Source organism: Somniosus microcephalus, chromosome 10, assembly GCF_052327205.1.
Source record: "Somniosus microcephalus isolate GS21.2 chromosome 10, FLI_Smic_1.0, whole genome shotgun sequence".
Classification (NCBI taxonomy): Eukaryota; Metazoa; Chordata; class Chondrichthyes; order Squaliformes; family Somniosidae; genus Somniosus; species Somniosus microcephalus.
The window spans coordinates 237,156,225-237,176,748 of NC_140996.1; the positions used below are offsets into that span (position 1 = coordinate 237,156,225).

General features: G+C 52.4%; 1 protein-coding gene across 1 annotated transcript in view; it reads left to right on the forward strand.

Annotated features, from left to right (window-relative positions):
- The window catches only part of LOC147112198 (amyloid beta precursor protein binding family B member 2-like), a 77,055-nt gene that overhangs the window by 43,381 nt on the left and 13,150 nt on the right, over window positions 1–20,524 (forward strand). Inside the window, 4 exon segments of the mRNA XM_085999850.1 lie at window positions 6,380–6,465; window positions 8,043–8,100; window positions 10,435–10,581; window positions 13,242–13,369. Of these exon segments, the coding sequence (XP_085855976.1) occupies window positions 6,380–6,465; window positions 8,043–8,100; window positions 10,435–10,581; window positions 13,242–13,369 (419 nt within the window).

Consider the following 20,524-nt stretch of genomic DNA (forward strand, 5'->3'; position numbering starts at 1 on the left):
TCAAGGGCTAGATAGTAGACAACAAGGAGGTTTGCCTGTACTAAATGGTCTATACTTCAATGCAAGGAGTAGAGTGAACAAGGCAGATGAGCTGAGGGCACAGGTAGATACTTGGGACTATGATATTATAGCTATTACAGAGACGTGGCTGAAAGAGGGGCAGGTATGGCAGCTCAACATTCCTGGTCACAGGATTTTCAGACGGGATAGAGAGGGAGGTAAAAAGGGAGGGGGGGGGTCACGGTATTGATTAAATAAACTATTACAGCTGTGAGGAGGAATGATATGTTGGAGGGATCATCAAACGAGGCCATATGGATCGAACTGAAAAACAAAAAAGGGGTGATCACACTGCTGGGAGTGTACTACAGACCCCCAAACAGTGAGAGGGAGATAGAAGAACAAATATGTAGACAAATTTCTGAAAAGTGCAAAAACTATAGGGCAGTAATAGGGGATTTCAACTACCCCAATATTAACTGGGATAAAATTAGTGTGAAGGGTATAGAGGGTGCGGAATTCCTAAAATGCATCCAGGAGAACTTTTTTAGCCAGTATGTAGCAAGCCCAACAAGGGAGGGGGCGGTTCTGGACTTAGTTTTAGGGAATGAAGCTGGGCAGGTAGAAGGCGTATCAGTGGGGGAGCATTTTGGTGCTGGTGACCATAATTCTGTTAGATTTAAGGTAGTTATGGAAAAGGACAAGGATAGACCAGGAATAAAAATTCTAAATTAGGGAAAAGCAAATTTTGCTAAGCTCAGAGGGGATTTAGCCACAGTGGACTTGAAACAGCTACTTGAAGGTAAATCAGTGACAGAGCAGCGGGGGGCATTCAAGGAGGAGATCCGGAGGGTTCAGACCAAACATGTGCCCTTAAAGAAAAAAGGTGGGACTAACGAATCTAGAGCCCCCTGGGTGTCTAGGGACATACAGGGTAGGATAAAGAAAAAACGGGAGGCGTATGACAGATACCGAGGGCTAAATATTCCAGAATCTTTAGAGGAATGGAGAAAGTGCAGGGGTGCAATTAAAAAGGATATTAGGAAAGCAAAGAGAGAGCATGAAAAATTCTTGGCAGTAAAATCAAGGAAAACCCAAAGATGTTTTATAAATATATTAAGAGTAAGAGGATAACTAAAGTAAGGGTAGGGCCTATTGGAGATCATGAGGGTAATGTGTGTGGAGGCGGGAGACGTTGGTAAGGTTCTTAATGAATACTTTGCGTCTGTTTTCACAAAGGAGAGGGGCGAAGCAGACATTGCTATCGGGGAGGAGGAGTGTGAAATATTAGATGAAATAAACATAGTGAGAGAGGAAGTATTCAGGGGTTTAGCAGCTTTAAAAGTGGATAAATCCCCAGGCCCGGATGAAATGTATTCCAGGCCACACCTGACCATCATTTTTCAATCCTCTCTGGCTTCAGGTGTGGTGCCGGAGGACTGGAGGACTGCTAATGTGGTACCCTTGTTTAAAAAGGGAGAAAAGGATAGACCGAGTAATTACAGGCCAGTCAGCCTAACCTCGATGGTGGGAAAATTATTGGAAAGAATTCTGAAGGACAGGATAAATCTTCATTTAGAAAGACCGGATTAATCAAGGATAGTCAGCACGGATTTGTTAAGGGAAGGTCATGTCTGATAAACTTGATTGAATTTTTTTGAGGAGGTAACAAGGAGGGTAGATGAGGGTAGTGCATTTGATGTAGTGTATATGGACTTTAGCAAGGCTTTTGATAAGGTTCCACATGGCAGACTGTTCACGAAGTTAAAAGCCCATGGGATCCAGGGCAAAGTGTCAAGTTGGATTCAAAACTGGCTCGGAGGCAGGAAGCAGAGGGTAATGGTTGATGGGTGTTTTTGTGACTGGAAGGCTGTTTCCAGTGGGGTTCTGCAGGGCTCAGTACTAGGTCCCTTGCTTTTTGTGGTATATATCAATGATCTAGACTTGAATATAGGGGGTATGATTAAGAAGTTTGCAGATGACACACGGCTGTGTGGTTGATACTGAAGAAGGAAGCTGTAGACTGCAGGAAGATATCAATAAATTGGTCAGGTGGGCAGAACAGTGGCAAATGGAATTCAATCCGGAGAAGTGTGAGGTAATGCATTTGGGGAGGGCTAACAAGGAAAGGGAATACACATTAAATGGTAGGACACCGAGTAGTGTAGAGGAACAAAGGGACCTTGGAGTGCATGTCCACAGATCCCTGAAGGTAGCAGGCCAGGTAGATAAGGTGGTTAAGAAGGCATACGGAATGCTTGCCTTCATTAGCCGTGGCATAGAATATAAGAGCAGGGAGGTTATGATGGAGCTGTACAAAACGCTGGTTAGGCCACAGCTGGAATACTGTGTGCAGTTCTGGTCGCCACACTATAGGAAGGATGTGATTGCATTGGAGAGGGTGCAGAGGAGATTCACCAGGATGTTACCTGGGCTGGACCTATTTCCCCTAGCAGAGGGGTCAAAAACCAGGGGGCACAGATTTAAAGTAATTGGTGGAAGGTTTAGAGGGGATTTGAGGGGAAATTTCTTCACCCAGAGGGTGGTGGGGGTCTGGAACTCACTGTCTGAAAGGGTGGTAGAGGCAGGAACCCTAACCACATTTAATAAGTACTTGGATGTGCACTTGGGATGTTCTAACCTGCAGGGCTACGGACCAAGAGCTGGGAAGTGGGATTAGGCTGGATAGCTCTCTGTTGGCCGGTGCGGACACGATGGGCCGAAATGGCCTCCTTCCGTGCTGTAACTTTCTATGATTCTATGAAGCAGTTCCCCACGGTGCATTAGCCAGCAAGGAAGGGGAGTGGGGCAAGACTGTTGCCTCGTTACTGGCTCTCCCTAATATTGCAAGAGTTCGGTATTAATTATCGAGTGGTGCCGGGCACCTGACAGTCATCATTAGCAGAAGTATATCGGCCGTTCCTTCATCATCACTGGGTCAAAATCCCGGAACTCCCTCCCTAACCGCACTGTGGGAGTACCTTCACCACATGGACTGCAGCGATTCAAGAAGGCGGCTCACCACCACCTTCTCAAGGGCAATTAGGGATGGGCAATAAATGCTGGCATTGCCAGCGACGCCCACATTCTGCGAGTGAATTAAAAAAGCAAGTTCCCTCCCAGTAACTGAACGGACTAAAGGCACAGAGCCAAACTGAGCGGCAGAGGCCACGTTTCCATCCCAGTGAATGAATATTTGAACCAGAGGAAGACACAGGGCTATGGGGAGAGAGCGGGGCAGTGGGATTAGTTTGGGATTGATACAGGGCTATGGGGAGAGAACGGGGCAGTGGGATTAGTTTGGGATTGATACAGGGCTATGGGGAGAGAGCGGAGCAGTGGGATTAGTTTGGGATTGATACAGGGCTATGGGGGGAGAGCGGGGCAGTGGGATTAGTTTGGGATTGATACAGGGCTATGGGGAGAGAGCGGGGCAGTGGGATTAGTTTGGGATTGATACAGGGCTATGGAGAGAGAGCAGGGCAGTGGGATTAGTTTGGGATTGATACAGGGCTATGGGGAGAGAGCGGGGCAGTGGGATTAGTTTTGGATTGATACAGGGCTATGGGGAGAGAGCGGGGCAGTGGGATTAGTTTGGGATTGATACAGGGCTATGGAGAGAGAGCAGGGCAGTGGGATTAGTTTGGGATTGATACAGGGCTATGGAGAGAGAGCAGGGCAGTGGGATTAGTTTGGGATTGATACAGGGCTATGGGGCGAGCACGTGGCAGAGGGATGAGTTTGGGATTGATGCAGGGTGGAGTTGGGAGGTATGGAAGAGTTGGGTGGGTGGGGTTGGGGGTTATGGAGAGTTGGGTGGGTGGGGTTGGGGGATATGGAGAGTTGGGTGGGTGGGGTTGGGGGATATGGAGAGGTGGGTGGGGTTGGGGGTTATGGAGAGTTGGGTGGGTGGGGTTGGGGGATATGGAGAGTTGGGTGGGTGGGGTTGGGGGATATGGAGAGGTGGGTGGGGTTGGGGGATATGGAGAGGTGGGTGGGGTTGGGGGATATGGAGAGTTGGGTGGGTGGGGTTGGGGGATATGGAGAGGTGGGTGGGGTTGGGGGATATGGAGAGTTGGGTGGATGGGGTTGGGGGATATGGAGAGTTGGGTGGGTGGGGTTGGGGGATATGGAGAGTTGGGTGGGTGGGGTTGGGGGATATGGAGAGTTGGGTGGGTGGGGTTGGGGGATATGGAGAGTTGGGTGGGTGGGGTTGGGGGATATGGAGAGTTGGGTGGGTGGGGTTGGGGGATATGGAGAGGTGGGTGGGTGGGGTTGGGGGATATGGAGAGGTGGGTGGGGTTGGGGGATATGGAGAGTTGGGTGGGGTTGGGGGATATGGAGAGGTGGGTGGGGTTGGGGGATATGGAGAGGTGGGTGGGTGGGGTTGGGGGATATGGAGAGGTGGGTGGGGTTGGGGGATATGGAGAGTTGGGTGGGTGGGGTTGGGGGATATGGAGAGTTGGGTGGGTGGGGTTGGGGGATATGGAGAGTTGGGTGGGTGGGGTTGGGGGATATGGAGAGTTGGGTGGGTGGGGTTGGGGGATATGGAGAGTTGGGTGGGTGGGGTTGGGGGATATGGAGAGTTGGGTGGGTGGGGTTGGGGGATATGGAGAGTTGGGTGGGTGGGGTTGGGGGATATGGAGAGTTGGGTGGGTAGGGTTGGGGGATATGGAGAGGTGGGTGGGGTTGGGGGATATGGAGAGTTGGGTGGGTGGGGTTGGGGGATATGGAGAGTTGGGTGGGTGGGGTTGGGGGATATGGAGAGGTGGGTGGGGTTGGGGGATATGGAGAGTTGGGTGGGTGGGGTTGGAGATATGGAGAGTTGGGTGGGTGGGGTTGGGGGATATGGAGAGTTGGGTGGGTGGGGTTGGGGGATATGGAGAGGTGGGTGGGGTTGGGGGTTATGGAGAGTTGGGTGGGTGGGGTTGGGGGATATGGAGAGGTGGGTGGGGTTGGAGATATGGAGAGTTGGGTGGGTGGGGTTGGGGGATATGGAGAGTTGGGTGGGTGGGGTTGGAGATATGGAGTGTTGGGTGGGTGGGGTTGGGGGATATGGAGAGGTGGGTGGGTGGGGTTGGGGGATATGGAGAGTTGGGTGGGTGGGGTTGGGGGATATGGAGAGGTGGGTGGGTGGGGTTGGGGGATATGGAGAGTTGGGTGGGTGGGGTTGGGGGATATGGAGAGTTGGGTGGGTGGGGTTGGGGGATATGGAGAGTTGGGTGGGTGGGGTTGGGGGATATGGAGAGTTGGGTGGGTGGGGTTGGGGGATATGGAGAGGTGGGTGGGGTTGGGGGTTATGGAGAGTTGGGTGGGTGGGGTTGGGGGATATGGAGAGGTGGGTGGGGTTGGAGATATGGAGAGGTGGGTGGGGTTGGGGGATATGGAGAGTTGGGTGGGTGGGGTTGGAGATATGGAGAGTTGGGTGGGTGGGGTTGGGGGATATGGAGAGGTGGGTGGGTGGGGTTGGGGGATATGGAGAGGTGGGTGGGGTTGGGGGATATGGAGAGGTGGGTGGGTGGGGTTGGGGGATATGGAGAGTTGGGTGGGTGGGGTTGGGGGATATGGAGAGTTGGGTGGGTGGGGTTGGGGGATATGGAGAGTTGGGTGGGTGGGGTTGGGGGATATGGAGAGTTGGGTGGGTGGGGTTGGGGGATATGGAGAGTTGGGTGGGTGGGGTTGGGGGATATGGAGAGGTGGGTGGTTGGGGGATATGGAGAGGTGGGTGGGGTTGGGGGATATGGAGAGTTGGGTGGGTGGGGTTGGGGGATATGGAGAGTTGGGTGGGGTTGGGGGATATGGAGAGGTGGGTGGGGTTGGGGGATATGGAGAGTTGGGTGGGTGGGGTTGGGGGATATGGAGAGGTGGGTGGGTGGGGTTGGGGGATATGGAGAGTTGGGTGGGTGGGGTTGGGGGATATGGAGAGTTGGGTGGGGTTGGGGGATATGGAGAGTTGGGTGGGTGGGGTTGGGGGATATGGAGAGTTGGGTGGGGTTGGGGGATATGGAGAGGTGGGTGGGTGGGGTTGGGGGATATGGAGAGTTGGGTGGGTGCGGTTGGGGGATATGGAGAGTTGGGTGGGTGGGGTTGGGGGATATGGAGAGTTGGGTGGGTGGGGTTGGGGGATATGGAGAGTTGGGTGGGGTTGGGGGATATGGAGAGGTGGGTGGGTGGGGTTGGGGGATATGGAGAGGTGGGTGGGTTTGGGGGATATGGAGAGGTGGGTGGGTGGGGTTAATCTTTGAGAAAGGCGGTGAGTCTGTTGGGATTTTCCTTTTTCCATAATGTGCCCTGATGCGGTGCTTTCACACTCAGCTGCTTTTCATTATTGGAACATGTTTGGGAATTTCTAAAGAGCTGAAATGTACTTCTCCTTCAGGAGATGCCGACCACAGCTGAGACCTCGGACACCAGTTTGAAAGAGTTTGAGGGGGCGACGCTGCGATATGCATCCCTGAACCTGGGGTGAGTGAGCACTAGACCTTTACAATCTTCTGGTCAGCACTGGGAGATCAGGCAGTCAGCAGTCTAGAGGAATGTGCCTGTACCTCTTGATCACTGCCATGGCCACCCTCGAACCATGTCCTTGTCCCCTTGCCCACCTCCAGCTCCAACCTACGTCCTTCACCCCGGTAAAAAGCTACCCACAATTCACTAACTGTCAACGCCCTCTTCTCTGGCTCTCTAATGATCATGCCACAGTTTGCTGAGTAACTCCTTTAATTCTGCCTTCCATATCCCAGTGTCACTCATTATCTCCATATCCCAGTGTCACTCATTACCTCCGACCCTGGCTCCCAGCTTTGTCACCAACACCAGATCTGAGTGGACCACCTCCTGGTTTACTGAAGAACCCTCGCCACAGTCAAAGCCTCCATGGGTGGAGGAAAGGACAACTCCAGATTCCTTTTCTCTGTGGCAAACTGTATCCTCAAATCCTCTACTCTCATGCCCCTTGAACCCGAACGTCTAACGCCAAGTTCAAGGAGCTCATGTACTGAGACCATCTGCGCCGCTGCATCCAGTGCCCGCCCCACCCCACCACTGACCATCTCCTAGTCCTGCACTCTTCCTAACCCTAACCCCCGTCCCAGTCTATAAGGCCCGCCTCCTGCCCTCTTCCCACCCAACCTCTGGCCTCTCCATTATCTTTCCTGGCCCCAGTACTGGCCGACATTGTTAATAGCTCTCTCTCTGTTCACGCACTCTCCCTCTTCCTTTCAAAACAGTCATCATCGCTCCTCAATAAAAACCCAAGCCTTGACCTATCTAACCCCTCCAATTACCATCCAGCCTCTAAACTCTCCTTGTCCAAGGTCCTTGAATAGATCATCACCTCTCCGACAACACCCTGTTCAAAACCCTTCAGTCCAGGTTCTGCCCTGCCCATTGTACCAAGACTGCCCTGGTCAAAGTGTCTAATGATATTACCCTGTGATTGTGACTGTAGCGCATTACTCTCCATGGCTTCTCTGTCCAATGTGGTTAATCAGTACCACCGTTGTGCTCCACCTCAGTATTACTGCATTTGCTCGGTTCCACTCCTACCTGTCCGAACACAGCCAGGACATCTCCGTCAACCTCCATCTGCAGAGTTTTCCCAGGATCCATCCTCGGCCCCTCCCCTTCCCCATCGAGGCGCTGCCCCTTGATTGCATCATCCGTGTAGACAGGGTCATCTTCCACCAGCTCCACCAACTCACTTGATCCCATGACCACCTCTGTGCTGTCAGACCGAATGCCCAACGTTAAGTTGTGGATGAGACACAATTTCCTAGTGAGCCAATCGATCGTTTTCGGCCGCTGCCTACATTCCACACACCTGCCATCAACTCCATCCCCTTACTGACTGAACCAGATTGCGTGCAACCATGGTATTCTGCACCACCCGGAGCGGAGCTTCAAAACCCATATCCCCTCGATCACCAAGAACATAGGAAATAGGAGCCGGCGCAGGAGAGCGCCCGCTGGTTGTTATTTGAGAATCCTTTGGTTAACTACTAAAATCCATTTTAATGCTCAGTTATTTCTCTCTCTCTCAGGGGCCAAGCGGAAGGGGATAACTACAAAAAAATCCTAAACATTGATGATGAATCGAAGGTGAGGAAAAGAAGGTTTTCCCTTCCATTACATTCTTCAGATATTTCCATTTCTGAACTTCAGAAATCACTCACTTGTCGGTTGTTTTTCCATCTCCTTTTTTTCTCGCTTTTCCTGACTCTTGCTGGGGGTCAAGTTCCACAGGCACCTGCAGCGGTCCAAATAAACACTGTCCCATCAAACACTCCCAAACACACACAGCAGGTACAGCACGGGTTAGATACAGAGAGTGGTGAGAATGTGGAACTCGCTACCACAGGGAGTGGGTGAAGCGAATAGTATCGATGTATTTAAGGGGAGGCTGGACAAGCATCTGAGGGAGAAGGGAATCGAGGGTTACGCTGATAGAGTTAGATGAGGAAAGATGGGAGGAGGCTCGAGTGGAGCATAAACACCGGCATGGACTGGTTGGGCCGAATGGCCTGTTTCTGTATTGTATATCCGATGTAATTTAATCCATCAAACACTCCCAGGGCAGGTACAGCACGGGTTAGATACAGAGTAAAGCTCCCTCTACACTGTCCCATCAAACACTCCCAGGGCAGGTACAGCACGGGTTAGATACAGAGTAAAGCTCCCTCTACACTGTCCCATCAAACACTCCCAGGGCAGGTACAGCACGGGTTAGATACAGAGTAAAGCTCCCTCTACACTGTCCCATCGAACACTTCCAGGGCAGGTACAGCACGGGTTAGATACAGAGTAAAGCTCCCTCTACACTGTCCCATCAAACACTCCCAGGGCAGGTACAGCACGGGTTAGATACAGAGTAAAGCTCCCTCTACACTGTCCCATCAAACACTCCCAGGGCAGGTACAGCACGGGTTAGATACAGAGTAAAGCTCCCTCTACACTGTCCCATCAAACACTCCCAGGGCAGGTACAGCACGGGTTAGATACAGAGTAAAGCTCCCTCTACACTGTCCCATCAAACACTCCCAGGGCAGGTACAGCACGGGGTTAGATACAGAGTAAAGCTCTCTCTACACTGTCCCATCAAACACTCCCCGGACAGGTACAGCACGGGTTAGATACAGAGTAAAGCTCCCTCTACACTGTCCCATCAAACACTCCCAGGGCAGGTACAGCACGGGTTAGATACAGAGTAAAGCTCCCTCTACACTGTCCCATCGAACACTCCCAGGGCAGGTATAGCACGGGTTAGATACAGAGTAAAGCTCCCTCTACACTGTCCCATCAAACACTCCCAGGGCAGGTACAGCACGGGTTAGATACAGAGTAAAGCTCCCTCTACACTGCCCCATCAAACACTCCCAGGGCAGGTACAGCACGGGGTAGATGCAGAGTAAAGCTCCCTCTGCTCCAAGAATGTATCTCAGTCCCCCCGCCCCCCCCCCACACTGCACCAGTTTAATATTCTCCTATTTTTTCACCCCACCCCTGAATGAGATTGCTAATTCCTGCCACCGTGGGGCAGTGTTATTTTGTGGGTCCATGCCCACTTGGAATTTGTTGGCATATTGCCCAAGACTGATTATAGGGCAGATTCTTGCAGGCAGAGGATACCTTCCAGCCCCCTGTCCCTCAGGAGACCATTCAGTCCCTCGAGCCTGTTACACAGGAACAGGAGGAGGCCATTTAGCCCCTCGAGCCAGTTCCGCCATTCAGTTAGATCATGGCTGTCTGTATCTTCACTCCATCTACCCGCCTTGGTTCTGTAACTCTTAATAACCTTACCCAACAAAAATCCATCAATCTCAGTCTTTAAAGCTCCAATTGACCCCCAGCCTCAACAGTTTTTTGGGGGAGAGAGTTCCAGATTTCCCCCACCCTCTGTGTGAAGAAGTGCTTCCTGACATCACCCCTGAACGGCCGGGCTCTAATTTTAAGGTTCTGCCCCCTTGTTCTGGACTCCCCCCACCAGAGGAAATAGTTTCTCTCTCTCGACCCGATCAACTCCTTTAATCATCTTAAACACCTCGATCAGATCACCCCTTAATCTTCTAAACTCGAGGGAACACAAGCCCAGTCTGGGCAACCTGTCCTCGGAATTTAACCCTTTCAGCCCCGGTATCACTCTGGTGAATCTGCGCTGCTCCCCCTCCGAGGCCAATATATCCTTCCTGAGGGGCGGGGCCCAGAACTGAACGCAGTGTCCCCATGGGGTCTGACCAGAGCTTTATATAACTGTAATATAATTTCCACCGCTTTGTATTCCAGCCCTCGAGGTAAAGGCTAACATTCCATTGGCCTTTAGAATGATTTTTTGTGCCTGTGCGCTCCCAGCACTAACCCCCTCCCCGCGAACCTATCTGTCGGTGGCTGTTCTTTGTACTGGGTGCGGAGAGGTGACTGTGGCTGTGTGTTGTGCAGTGTTTTGCTGTCCGGTCCCTTGGTTGGGTGGAGATGTTGGAGGAGGACCTGGCTCCAGGGAAGAGCAGCATTGCCGTCAACAACTGCATCCGGCAGCTGTCTTACCACAAGAACAACCTGCACGATGGGGCCGGTACCTGGGGTGAGGTAAGTGGAACCGCGCAGTGGGACAGCTCGGGCCTGACTCTAACCCCCATCACCAACCCGTCAACTCCTGGGGTCGCGGCGCAGGGGTTTGGTGCGGTTTGCCCATTGCCAAAGATCGACATTCCACGTGATTGCTGCAGTTGATTGGTCGCCGTGTAGCGTGGTGATGATACTGTTTGCTCAGCCTCCCCTGGGTGTGAAATTCAGTGAAGAGTCGGTGTGCGTACAACAGACAGGACATTCCGTGCTCACAGCCTCTTTACTGAAATTATCCAGAGAAAGCATTGGACCGAGTTGACGGTTCGGGGGAAAGTGCGTCGCCGGGTGTGTTACCGAGACGTCCCTTGTGGAGGACGGAGGTCCCAGGTGAATCCCGGTCTGTCCTGAGTGCGCACGGGGTGGCACTGGGGGAGGGGCTACAATTACCCTCAGTACCCCTGGGGTAAGGAGGGGTGAAAAAATGTCAGTCTCGGTTCCCACTGCTGATCACTATCGAGTGTCCCTTGCTGGTGTGTGAGATATTGGGTGAGGACAGGATGGGACTGGGCCGTGCTACCCTGCCAGTAAACTGGCTATGATAAATTGACCCTTAGTGTTAGGGGTATTAAATACATGGGGTTACAGGGATAGGGTGGGATATGTGTTGGTGTAGGGGTTACGGGAATCGGGTGGGATATGTGTCGGTGCAGATTCGATGGGCCGAAATGGCCTCTATCTGCACTGTGGGGTTTCTGTGATTCTGTGAACTCTGCCGACACTCGCTGTTAGGTCTCGCACACACTTCAGTTGTGCGAGGTGCTTGGACGGCAGCCGTCCTTAAACACAGAATGTTTCCACACTGTTTGCCTCCTTCCCCCGCCCCCTCAATCTGGAGATGCGGAGGTCAGTGGTAGTGCAGTCCCACCCAGTCTGACATCGGACCTTGCTGGCTCTGTCACACACTCTCTGTTGGCCACTTATCAAGTGAACAGGATCACATTCCCGGCGATTGGAATGGCGCGGGCTCGGGGGGCTGAATGTTTCTCTCTCGAGCTGTTGTCTGCAAGGCTGTGCCCCTGACACAGGCACAGGGTCTGCCCTCTGTGAGGGAGACCACCTACCGCCTCGAAGACGGGGCTTGCTGACTGCAGCCGGTGTGAGGGGCGGACCGAGGCTGCAGCTCTGGGAGCGAGGGCGTGTCTGAAGGTGCGCAGAGGGCGATGATGGATCTCGTTCCCTGGGCGCTGTGTGTGTGTCCAACAGGCACCGCCTTGTGTGGAGCTCGTTAACCTGCCGCTCTGATTTATGATGCTCACTCTCTGATATTTGCTGTCTCCGTAAGTTGCAGGTGATGCTTTGCGTTGCCGTGGGAACGGTTGAGCTTTTCCTTTGTTTCGTGCTCTTGCCCTTGCTCCCTTTATATCGTAGCTTGGCCCAGTGGAGGCACGCTTGCCTTCGAGTCCGAAGGATGTGGGTTCTAACCCCACTGAGACAGTACGTTAATGGAGTGTTTGTTACTGGACCAATAATCCAGAGAACACAAGCTTAAATCCCACCAGGGCAGTTTGGAAATTCGAATTCAGATTGGAAATAAAAATTTGGTCTCAGTAAAAGTGACCATGAAACTATCGGAATGTCGTAAAAACCCAACTAGCGCACTAATGTCCTTTAGGGAAGGAAACCTGCCGTCATGACCCGGTCTGGGCCTGTACGTGACTCCAGTCCCACACCAACGTGAATGACTCCTAACTGCCCTATGAAGTGGCCACTCCATTGTATCAAACCCGCTACTGGCGGTTCAAGCAGAAGCCCCACCACCAGCATCTCAGGGCAACTAGGGATGGGCAATAAATGCCGGCCTTGCCAGCGATGCCCACATCCCGAGATGACTCTCGCAACTCCAGCACAAATTGTTCTGAGGGAGCGCCGCACTGTCGGAGGGGCAGTACTGAGGGAGCGCCGCACTGTCGGAGGGGCAGTACTGAGGGAGTGCCGCACTGTCGGAGGGTCAGTACTGAGGGAGCGCTGCACTGTCGGAGGGGCAGTATTGAGGGAGTGCCGCACTGTCAGAGGGGCAGTACTGAGGGAGCGCCGCGCTGTCGGGGGGGCAGTACTGAGGAAGCGCTGCACTGTCGGAGGGGCAGTACCAAGGGAGAGCCACACTGTCGGAGGGGCAGTACTGAGGGAGAGCCGCACTGTCGGAGGGGCAGTACCGAGGGAGCGTCACACTGTCGGAGGGGCAGTGCTGAGGGAGCGCCGCACTGTCGGAGGGGCAGTACTGAGGGAGTGCTGCACTGTCGGAGGGGCAGTACTGAGGGAGTGCCGCACTGTCGGAGGGGCAGTACCAAGGGAGAGCCGCACTGTCAGAGGTACTGTCCCTAAATAAGACTTTAAACTGGGGCCATGTCTGGTCAGGTGGGTGTTGAGGATCCTACGGCACTATTGGAAAAGCAGACAGTTCTCCTGGAGTCACGGCAAACATACCTCCCTCACTAAAAACAGATTAAATGGTCACCTGTCTCACTGCTGTTTGTGGGATCTTGCTGTATGCAAAATGGCTTGCATTCCTTGCATTACAGCAACTGCACTTCAAAGTGATTGATTGGCTGTGAAACGCATTGGGACGTCTCTGGGTGATGTGATAAGGCGCTGTTTGCAATGTGAGTGTCTCTCCTCCCCAGGGTAAAGACATGCTGCTCCTGCTCGAGAACGACACACTGAGCCTCATCGACCCCCTGGGCCAGAGTATGTTGCACACGCAGCCGATCGTCAGCATCCGGGTGTGGGGTGTCGGGCGTGACAACGGACGGTATGTAAACGCCACAGCTCTCCCTCCCCCCGCCAGAGCCCTTGCTGAATGCTCCGCACTGTAATCCAGGCGTCCCTCAGCGAGTGACCGGCTGCATAGCAAGACTTCGCAAGCAGCCTCTGAAAGCCTCGCTGATCTCCTGCTGGTGCCACCATTGACGGGGCAGCAGTTCTAACTGGCCTCAGAGTCACGGAAAGTTCACCCAGGATTGCCGCACTGATCTCTGTCCTGTAACCAGTGACCTGGGAGGTGGGAGCGGGCTGTAGCTCGCCTACAATCGCGCAGCTCGCCCCCGCGCGGCCCCTGGAGTCGGAGTTACACAGCGAGACCTCTGATTCCAGGCGGATGTCACCACGCTGCCTCACCCCCGTCACACTGTCTCCGTTCCCAGACCCTGACCGTGACTCCCTGCACGATCCCGGGGTGGCACTTCCAGGAGCGTTCCGCACCTCTGGAATTCCACTGCGGGGTGCGAGCTTTCTCGGTGAGACTCCCGCAGGACTTCGTGCCTCACTGTTCACACAAACACCGCGGTCACATACAATCCGTGAGCTCAAACTTCAGACACCGCGGTCACATACAATCCGTGAGCTCACAAACTCCAGACACCGCCGGCCATTGACTGATGAGGGCAGTGGCTCCGGCTCCAGTAAACATGGGGGGAGGGTCATGCACTGGTCTCCCCGTACCCCAACTTACACTAAATCCCAGGGCCCATTCCTCCCACCTAAAACAAATAAGATGAGAGAAGTGGCCACAGGAGTGCAGTGAGGGGATTCAAAATGCTCCACATCTGCTCTGAGATAGCGGACTGAGAGAAACCAGTCAGTGTACAGATATCTCCCTGAGAGAGAGGGACTGAGAGACACCAGTCAGTGTACAGATATCTCCCTGAGAGAGAGGGACTGAGAGACACCAGTCAGTGTACAGATATCTCCCTGAGAGAGAGGGACTGAGAGACACCAGTCAGTGTACAGATACCTCCCTGAGAGAGGGGGGACTGAGAGACACCAGTCAGTGTACAGATATCTCCCTGAGAGAGAGGGACTGAGAGACACCAGTCAGTGTACAGATATCTCCCTGAGAGAGAGGGACTGAGAGACACCAGTCAGTGTACAGATATCTCCGAGAGAGAGGGACTGGGAGACACCAGTCAGTGTACAGATATCTCCCTGAGGGAGAGGGACTGAGAGACACCAGTCAGTGTACAGATATCTCCCTGAGAGAGAGGGACTGGGAGACACCAGTCAGTGTACAGATATCTCCCTGAGAGAGAGGGCCTGGGAGACACCAGTCAGTGTACAGATATCTCCCTGAGAGAGAGGGACTGGGAGACACCAGTCAGTGTACAGATATCTCCCTGAGAGAGAGGGACTGGGAGACACCAGTCAGTGTACAGATATCTCCCTGAGAGGGAGGGACTGGGAGACACCAGTCAGTGTACAGCTATCTCCCTGAGAGAGAGGGACTGAGAGACACCAGTCAGTGTACAGATATCTCCCTGAGAGAGAGGGACTGAGAGACACCAGTCAGTGTACAGATATCTCCCTGAGAGAGAGGGACTGGGAGACACCAGTCAGTGTACAGATATCTCCCTGGGAGAGAGGGACTGAGAGACACCAGTCAGTGTACAGATATCTCCCTGAGAGAGAGGGACTGAGAGACACCAGTCAGTGTACAGATATCTCCGAGAGAGAGGGACTGGGAGACACCAGTCAGTGTACAGATATCTCCCTGAGGGAGAGGGACTGAGAGACACCAGTCAGTGTACAGATATCTCCCTGAGAGAGAGGGACTGAGAGACACCAGTCAGTGTACAGATATCTCCCTGAGAGAGAGGGACTGAGAGACACCAGTCAGTGTACAGATACCTCCCTGAGAGAGGGGGGACTGAGAGACACCAGTCAGTGTACAGATATCTCCCTGAGAGAGAGGGACTGAGAGACACCAGTCAGTGTACAGATATCTCCCTGAGAGAGAGGGACTGAGAGACACCAGTCAGTGTACAGATATCTCCGAGAGAGAGGGACTGGGAGACACCAGTCAGTGTACAGATATCTCCCTGAGGGAGAGGGACTGAGAGACACCAGTCAGTGTACAGATATCTCCCTGAGAGAGAGGGACTGGGAGACACCAGTCAGTGTACAGATATCTCCCTGAGAGAGAGGGACTGGGAGACACCAGTCAGTGTACAGATATCTCCCTGAGAGAGAGGGCCTGGGAGACACCAGTCAGTGTACAGATATCTCCCTGAGAGAGAGGGACTGGGAGACACCAGTCAGTGTACAGATATCTCCCTGAGAGAGAGGGACTGGGAGACACCAGTCAGTGTACAGATATCTCCCTGAGAGGGAGGGACTGGGAGACACCAGTCAGTGTACAGCTATCTCCCTGAGAGAGAGGGACTGAGAGACACCAGTCAGTGTACAGATATCTCCCTGAGAGAGAGGGACTGAGAGACACCAGTCAGTGTACAGATATCTCCCTGAGAGAGAGGGACTGGGAGACACCAGTCAGTGTACAGATATCTCCCTGGGAGAGAGGGACTGGGAGACACCAGTCAGTGTACAGATATCTCCCTGAGAGAGAGGGACTGAGAGACACCAGTCAGTGTACAGATATCTCCCTGAGAGAGAGGGACCGAGAGGCACCAGTCAGTGTACAGCTATCTCCCTGAGAGAGAGGGACTGGGAGACACCAGTCAGTGTACAGATATCTCCCTGAGAGAGAGGGACTGGGAGACACCAGTCAGTGTACAGATATCTCCCTGAGAGAGAGGGACTGGGAGACACCAGTCAGTGTACAGATATCTCCCTGAGAGAGAGGGACTGGGAGACACCAGTCAGTGTACAGATATCTCCGAGAGAGAGGGACTGGGAGACACCAGTCAGTGTACAGATATCTCCCTGAGAGAGAGGGACCGAGAGACACCAGTCAGTGTACAGATATCTCCCTGAGAGAGAGGGACTGAGAGACACCAGTCAGTGTACAGATATCTCCCTGAGAGAGGGACTGAGAGACACCAGTCAGTGTACAGATATCTCCCTGAGAGAGAGGGACCGAGAGACACCAGTCAGTGTACAGATATCTCCCTGAGAGAGAGGGACTGAGAGACACCAGTCAGTGTACAGATATCTCCCTGAGAGAGGGACTGAGAGACACCAGTCAGTGTACAGATATCTCCCTGAGAGAGAGGGACCGAGAGACACCAGTCAGTGTACAGATATCTCCCTGAGAGAGAGGGACCGAGAGACACCAGTCAGTGTACAGATATCTCCCTGAGAGAGAGGGACTGGGAAACACCAGTCAGTGTACAGATATCTCCCTGAGAGAGAGGGACTGAGAGACACCAGTCAGTGTACAGATATCTCCCTGAGAGAGAGGGACTGAGAGACACCAGTCAGTGTACAGATATCTCCCTGAGAGACAGGGACCGAGAGACACCAGTCAGTGTACAGATATCTCCCTGAGAGAGAGGGACCGAGAGGCACCAGTCAGTGTACAGATATCTCCCTGAGAGAGAGGGACTGGGAGACACCAGTCAGTGTACAGATATCTCCCTGAGAGAGAGGGACTGAGAGACACCAGTCAGTGTACAGATATCTCCCTGAGAGACAGGGACCGAGAGACACCAGTCAGTGTACAGATATCTCCCTGAGAGAGAGGGACTGAGAGACACCAGTCAGTGTACAGATATCTCCCTGAGAGAGAGGGACTGGGAGACACCAGTCAGTGTACAGATATCTACCTGAGAGAGAGGGACTGAGAGACACCAGTCAGTGTACAGATATCTCCCTGAGAGAGAGGGACCGAGAGGCACCAGTCAGTGTACAGATATCTCCCTGAGAGAGAGGGACTGGGAGACACCAGTCAGTGTACAGATTTATTGCAAGGGGTATGGAGTATAAAAGTAGGGAAGTTTTGATGAAACTTTAAGGATGCTGGTGAGACCGCACCTGGAGTTGTTTCCAGAGATGAAGGGGTTGACGTATGATGAAAGGTTGAGCAGGTTGGGCCTATACTCATTGGAGTTTAGAAGAATGAGAGGGGATCTTATTGAAACACATAAGATACAGAGGGGGATTGACAGGGTGGATGCTGAGAGGATGTTTCTCCTCGTGGGGGTATCTAGAACTCGGGGCCATAGTCTCAGAATAAGTGGTCGCCCATTTAAGACAGAGATGAGGAGGAATTTCTTCTCTCAGAGGGTCGTGAATCTGTGGAATTCTCTACCCCAGAGAGCTGTGGAGGCGGAGTCAGTGAATATATTCAAGGCGGAGATTGACAGACATTGAACTACAAGGGAGTCGAGGGGTGTGGGGAGAGAGCGGGAAAGTGGTGTTGAGGCCAAGATTGGATCAGCCATGATCTTATTGAATGGCGGAGCAGGCTCGAGGGGCCGAAAGGCCGACTCCTGCTCCTGTTTCTTATGTTCAGCTATCTCCCTGAGAGAGAGGGACCGAGAGACACCAGTCAGTGTACAGATATCTCCCTGAGAGTGAGGGACTGAGCGACACCAGTCAGTGTACAGATATCTCCCTGAGAGAGAGGGTCTGGGAGACCCCAGGGTATACAGATATCTCCCTGAGAGAGAGGGACTGGGAGACCCCAGGGTATACAGATATCTCCCTGAGAGAGAGGGACTGGGAGACTGTGGTAAACCACTGTTTGTATTCCACTGTGTACATGCCTGTACATGCCTCGGCTGGCTCCTCCCACGAGTCCAGGTATAGAGGTGACTGCTCCACAGTCCCTCTGTATTCTGGACCGGTCGACCACTCGAGGCACACCTTCATTCTCTTGTTAATAAAAGCCTGTTAGTTACTCGCTTAATCTCAGTCTTTTGAGTTATTGATAGCGCATCAGAGACCCCAGGGTATACAGGTATCTCCCTGAGAGAGAGGGACTGGGAGACCCCAGGGTATACAGATATCTCCCTGAGAGAGAGGGACTGGGAGACCCCAGGGTATACAGATATCTCCCTGAGAGAGGGGGACTGGGAGACCCCAGGGTATACAGATATCTCCCTGAGGGCAGGACTGGGAGACCCCAGGGTATACAGCTATCTCCCTGAGGGCGGGACTGTCGATCGTGCTGTAGTACGGTGTGTGTGCAGGTTGCGTTTTGCGTGGTGTAATCTGATTTGATTTTTCTCTCCTTTGGCTGTGCTGACTGTGCTGCAGTGAGAGGTACAGTATTGAAGCCTCCATTTCTCACATCCCTCAGACTCCATGGTGTCACCTTCCAATCTGTGAACACATTTTTCATGAAACTAGTCTCCTGTCATAGAATCTGCTGCGTTTGTACCCCAGTTACTGCCTGTCCAAGATCATTACATTTCATTCATCTCCTTCTCGTGTGTGAGTTCTCTGCGGGTGTGTGTAGATTGGACACAGAGCTGTGACCCCCGATATCTGTACCCTCTCAAACCCTGTCCGCCCCTCACAATGTCTCAGTCTGTGTTGTCGCTCCGTAGAAGCTTGTAATTTCTGTTTGTTTCAATGGCTCAGCTTTGTGTCAGCTTGACTCGGTGGGTAGCACTCTCGCCCCTGAATCAGAAGGTTGTGGGTTCAAGTCCCACTCCAGAGACATGAGCTGATAATCCAGGCTCACACTCCGGTGCAGTACTGAGGGAGAGCCGCACCATCTTTCGGATGAGATGTTAAACCGAGGCCCCGTCTGCTCTCTCAGGTGGATGTAAAAGATCCCACGGCACTATTTTGAAGAAGAGCAGGGGAGCTCTCCCCGGTGTCCTGGGGCCAATATTTATCCCTCAATCAACATCACTAAAAAAACAGATGATCTGGTCATTATCACATTGCTGTTTGTGGGAGCTTGCTGTGCACAAATTGGCTGCTGCATTTCCTACATTACAACAGTGACTACACTTCACAAAGTACTTCATTGGCTGTAAAGTGCTTTGAGACATCCGAAAGGCGCTATAGAAATGCATGTCTTTCTTTCCTTCTTTATCCCAGAATTTCCCTAAATAAATCATAAAATAACCATAGAATGGTTACAGCACAGAAGGAGGCCATTCGGCCCGTCGAGCCCGTGCCGGCTCTCTGCGAGAGCACTTCAGCTAGTCCCACTCCCCACCCTTTCCCCGTAGCCCTGCAATTTTTTTTCCGTCAGGTACTTATCCAACTCCCTTTTGAAAGCCACAATTGAATCTGGCTCCTCCCCCACTTCAGGCAGTGCATTCCAGTCGCTGCGTAAAAAAGTTTTTTCTTACGTCGCCTTTGGTTCTTCTGCCAATCACCTTCAATCTGTGTCCTCTGGTTCTCGACCCTTCTGCCAATGGGAACAGTTTCTCTCTATCTACTCTGTCCCGACCTCTCATGATTTTGAACACTTCGATCAAATCTCCTCTCAACCTTCTCTGCTCCAAGGAGAACAACCCCAGCTTCGCCAGTCTATCCACGTAACTGAAGTCCCTCATCCTTGGAATCATTCTTGTAAATCTTTTCTGCACCCTCACTAAGGCCTTCACATCCTTCCTAAAGTGCGGTGCCCAGAATTGGACACAATACTCCAGTTGAGACTGAACCAGTGTTTTATTCAGGTTCATCATAACTTCCTTGCTTTTGTACTCTATACCTATATTTATGAAGCCCAGGATCCCGTAAGCCATTTTAACCGCTTTCTCAACCTGCCCTGCCACCTTCAACGCTTTGTGCACATATACCCCCCAGGTCTCTCTGTTCATGCACCCCTTTTAGAATTGTACCCTTTAGTTTATATTGCCTCTCCTCATTCTTCCTATCACTTTTCTGCGTTAAATTTCATCCGCCACGTGTCCGCCCATTCCACCAGCCTCTTGAAATCTATCACTCTCCTCCTCACTGTTCACTATACTTCCAAGTTTTGTGTCATCTGCAAATTTTGAAATAGTGCCCTGTACACCCAAGTTCAAGTCATTAATATATATCAAGAAAAGCAGTGGTCCTAGAACCGACCCCTGGGGAACACCACTGTATACCTTCCTCCAGTCCGAAAAACAACCCTTCACCACTACTCTGTTTCCTGTCACTTAGCCAATTTTGTATCATGTTGCCACTGTCCCTTTTAATCCATGGGCTTCAACTTTGTCGGCAACCCTATTATGTGGCACTTTATCAAACGCCTTTTGGAAATCCATGTACACTATGTCAA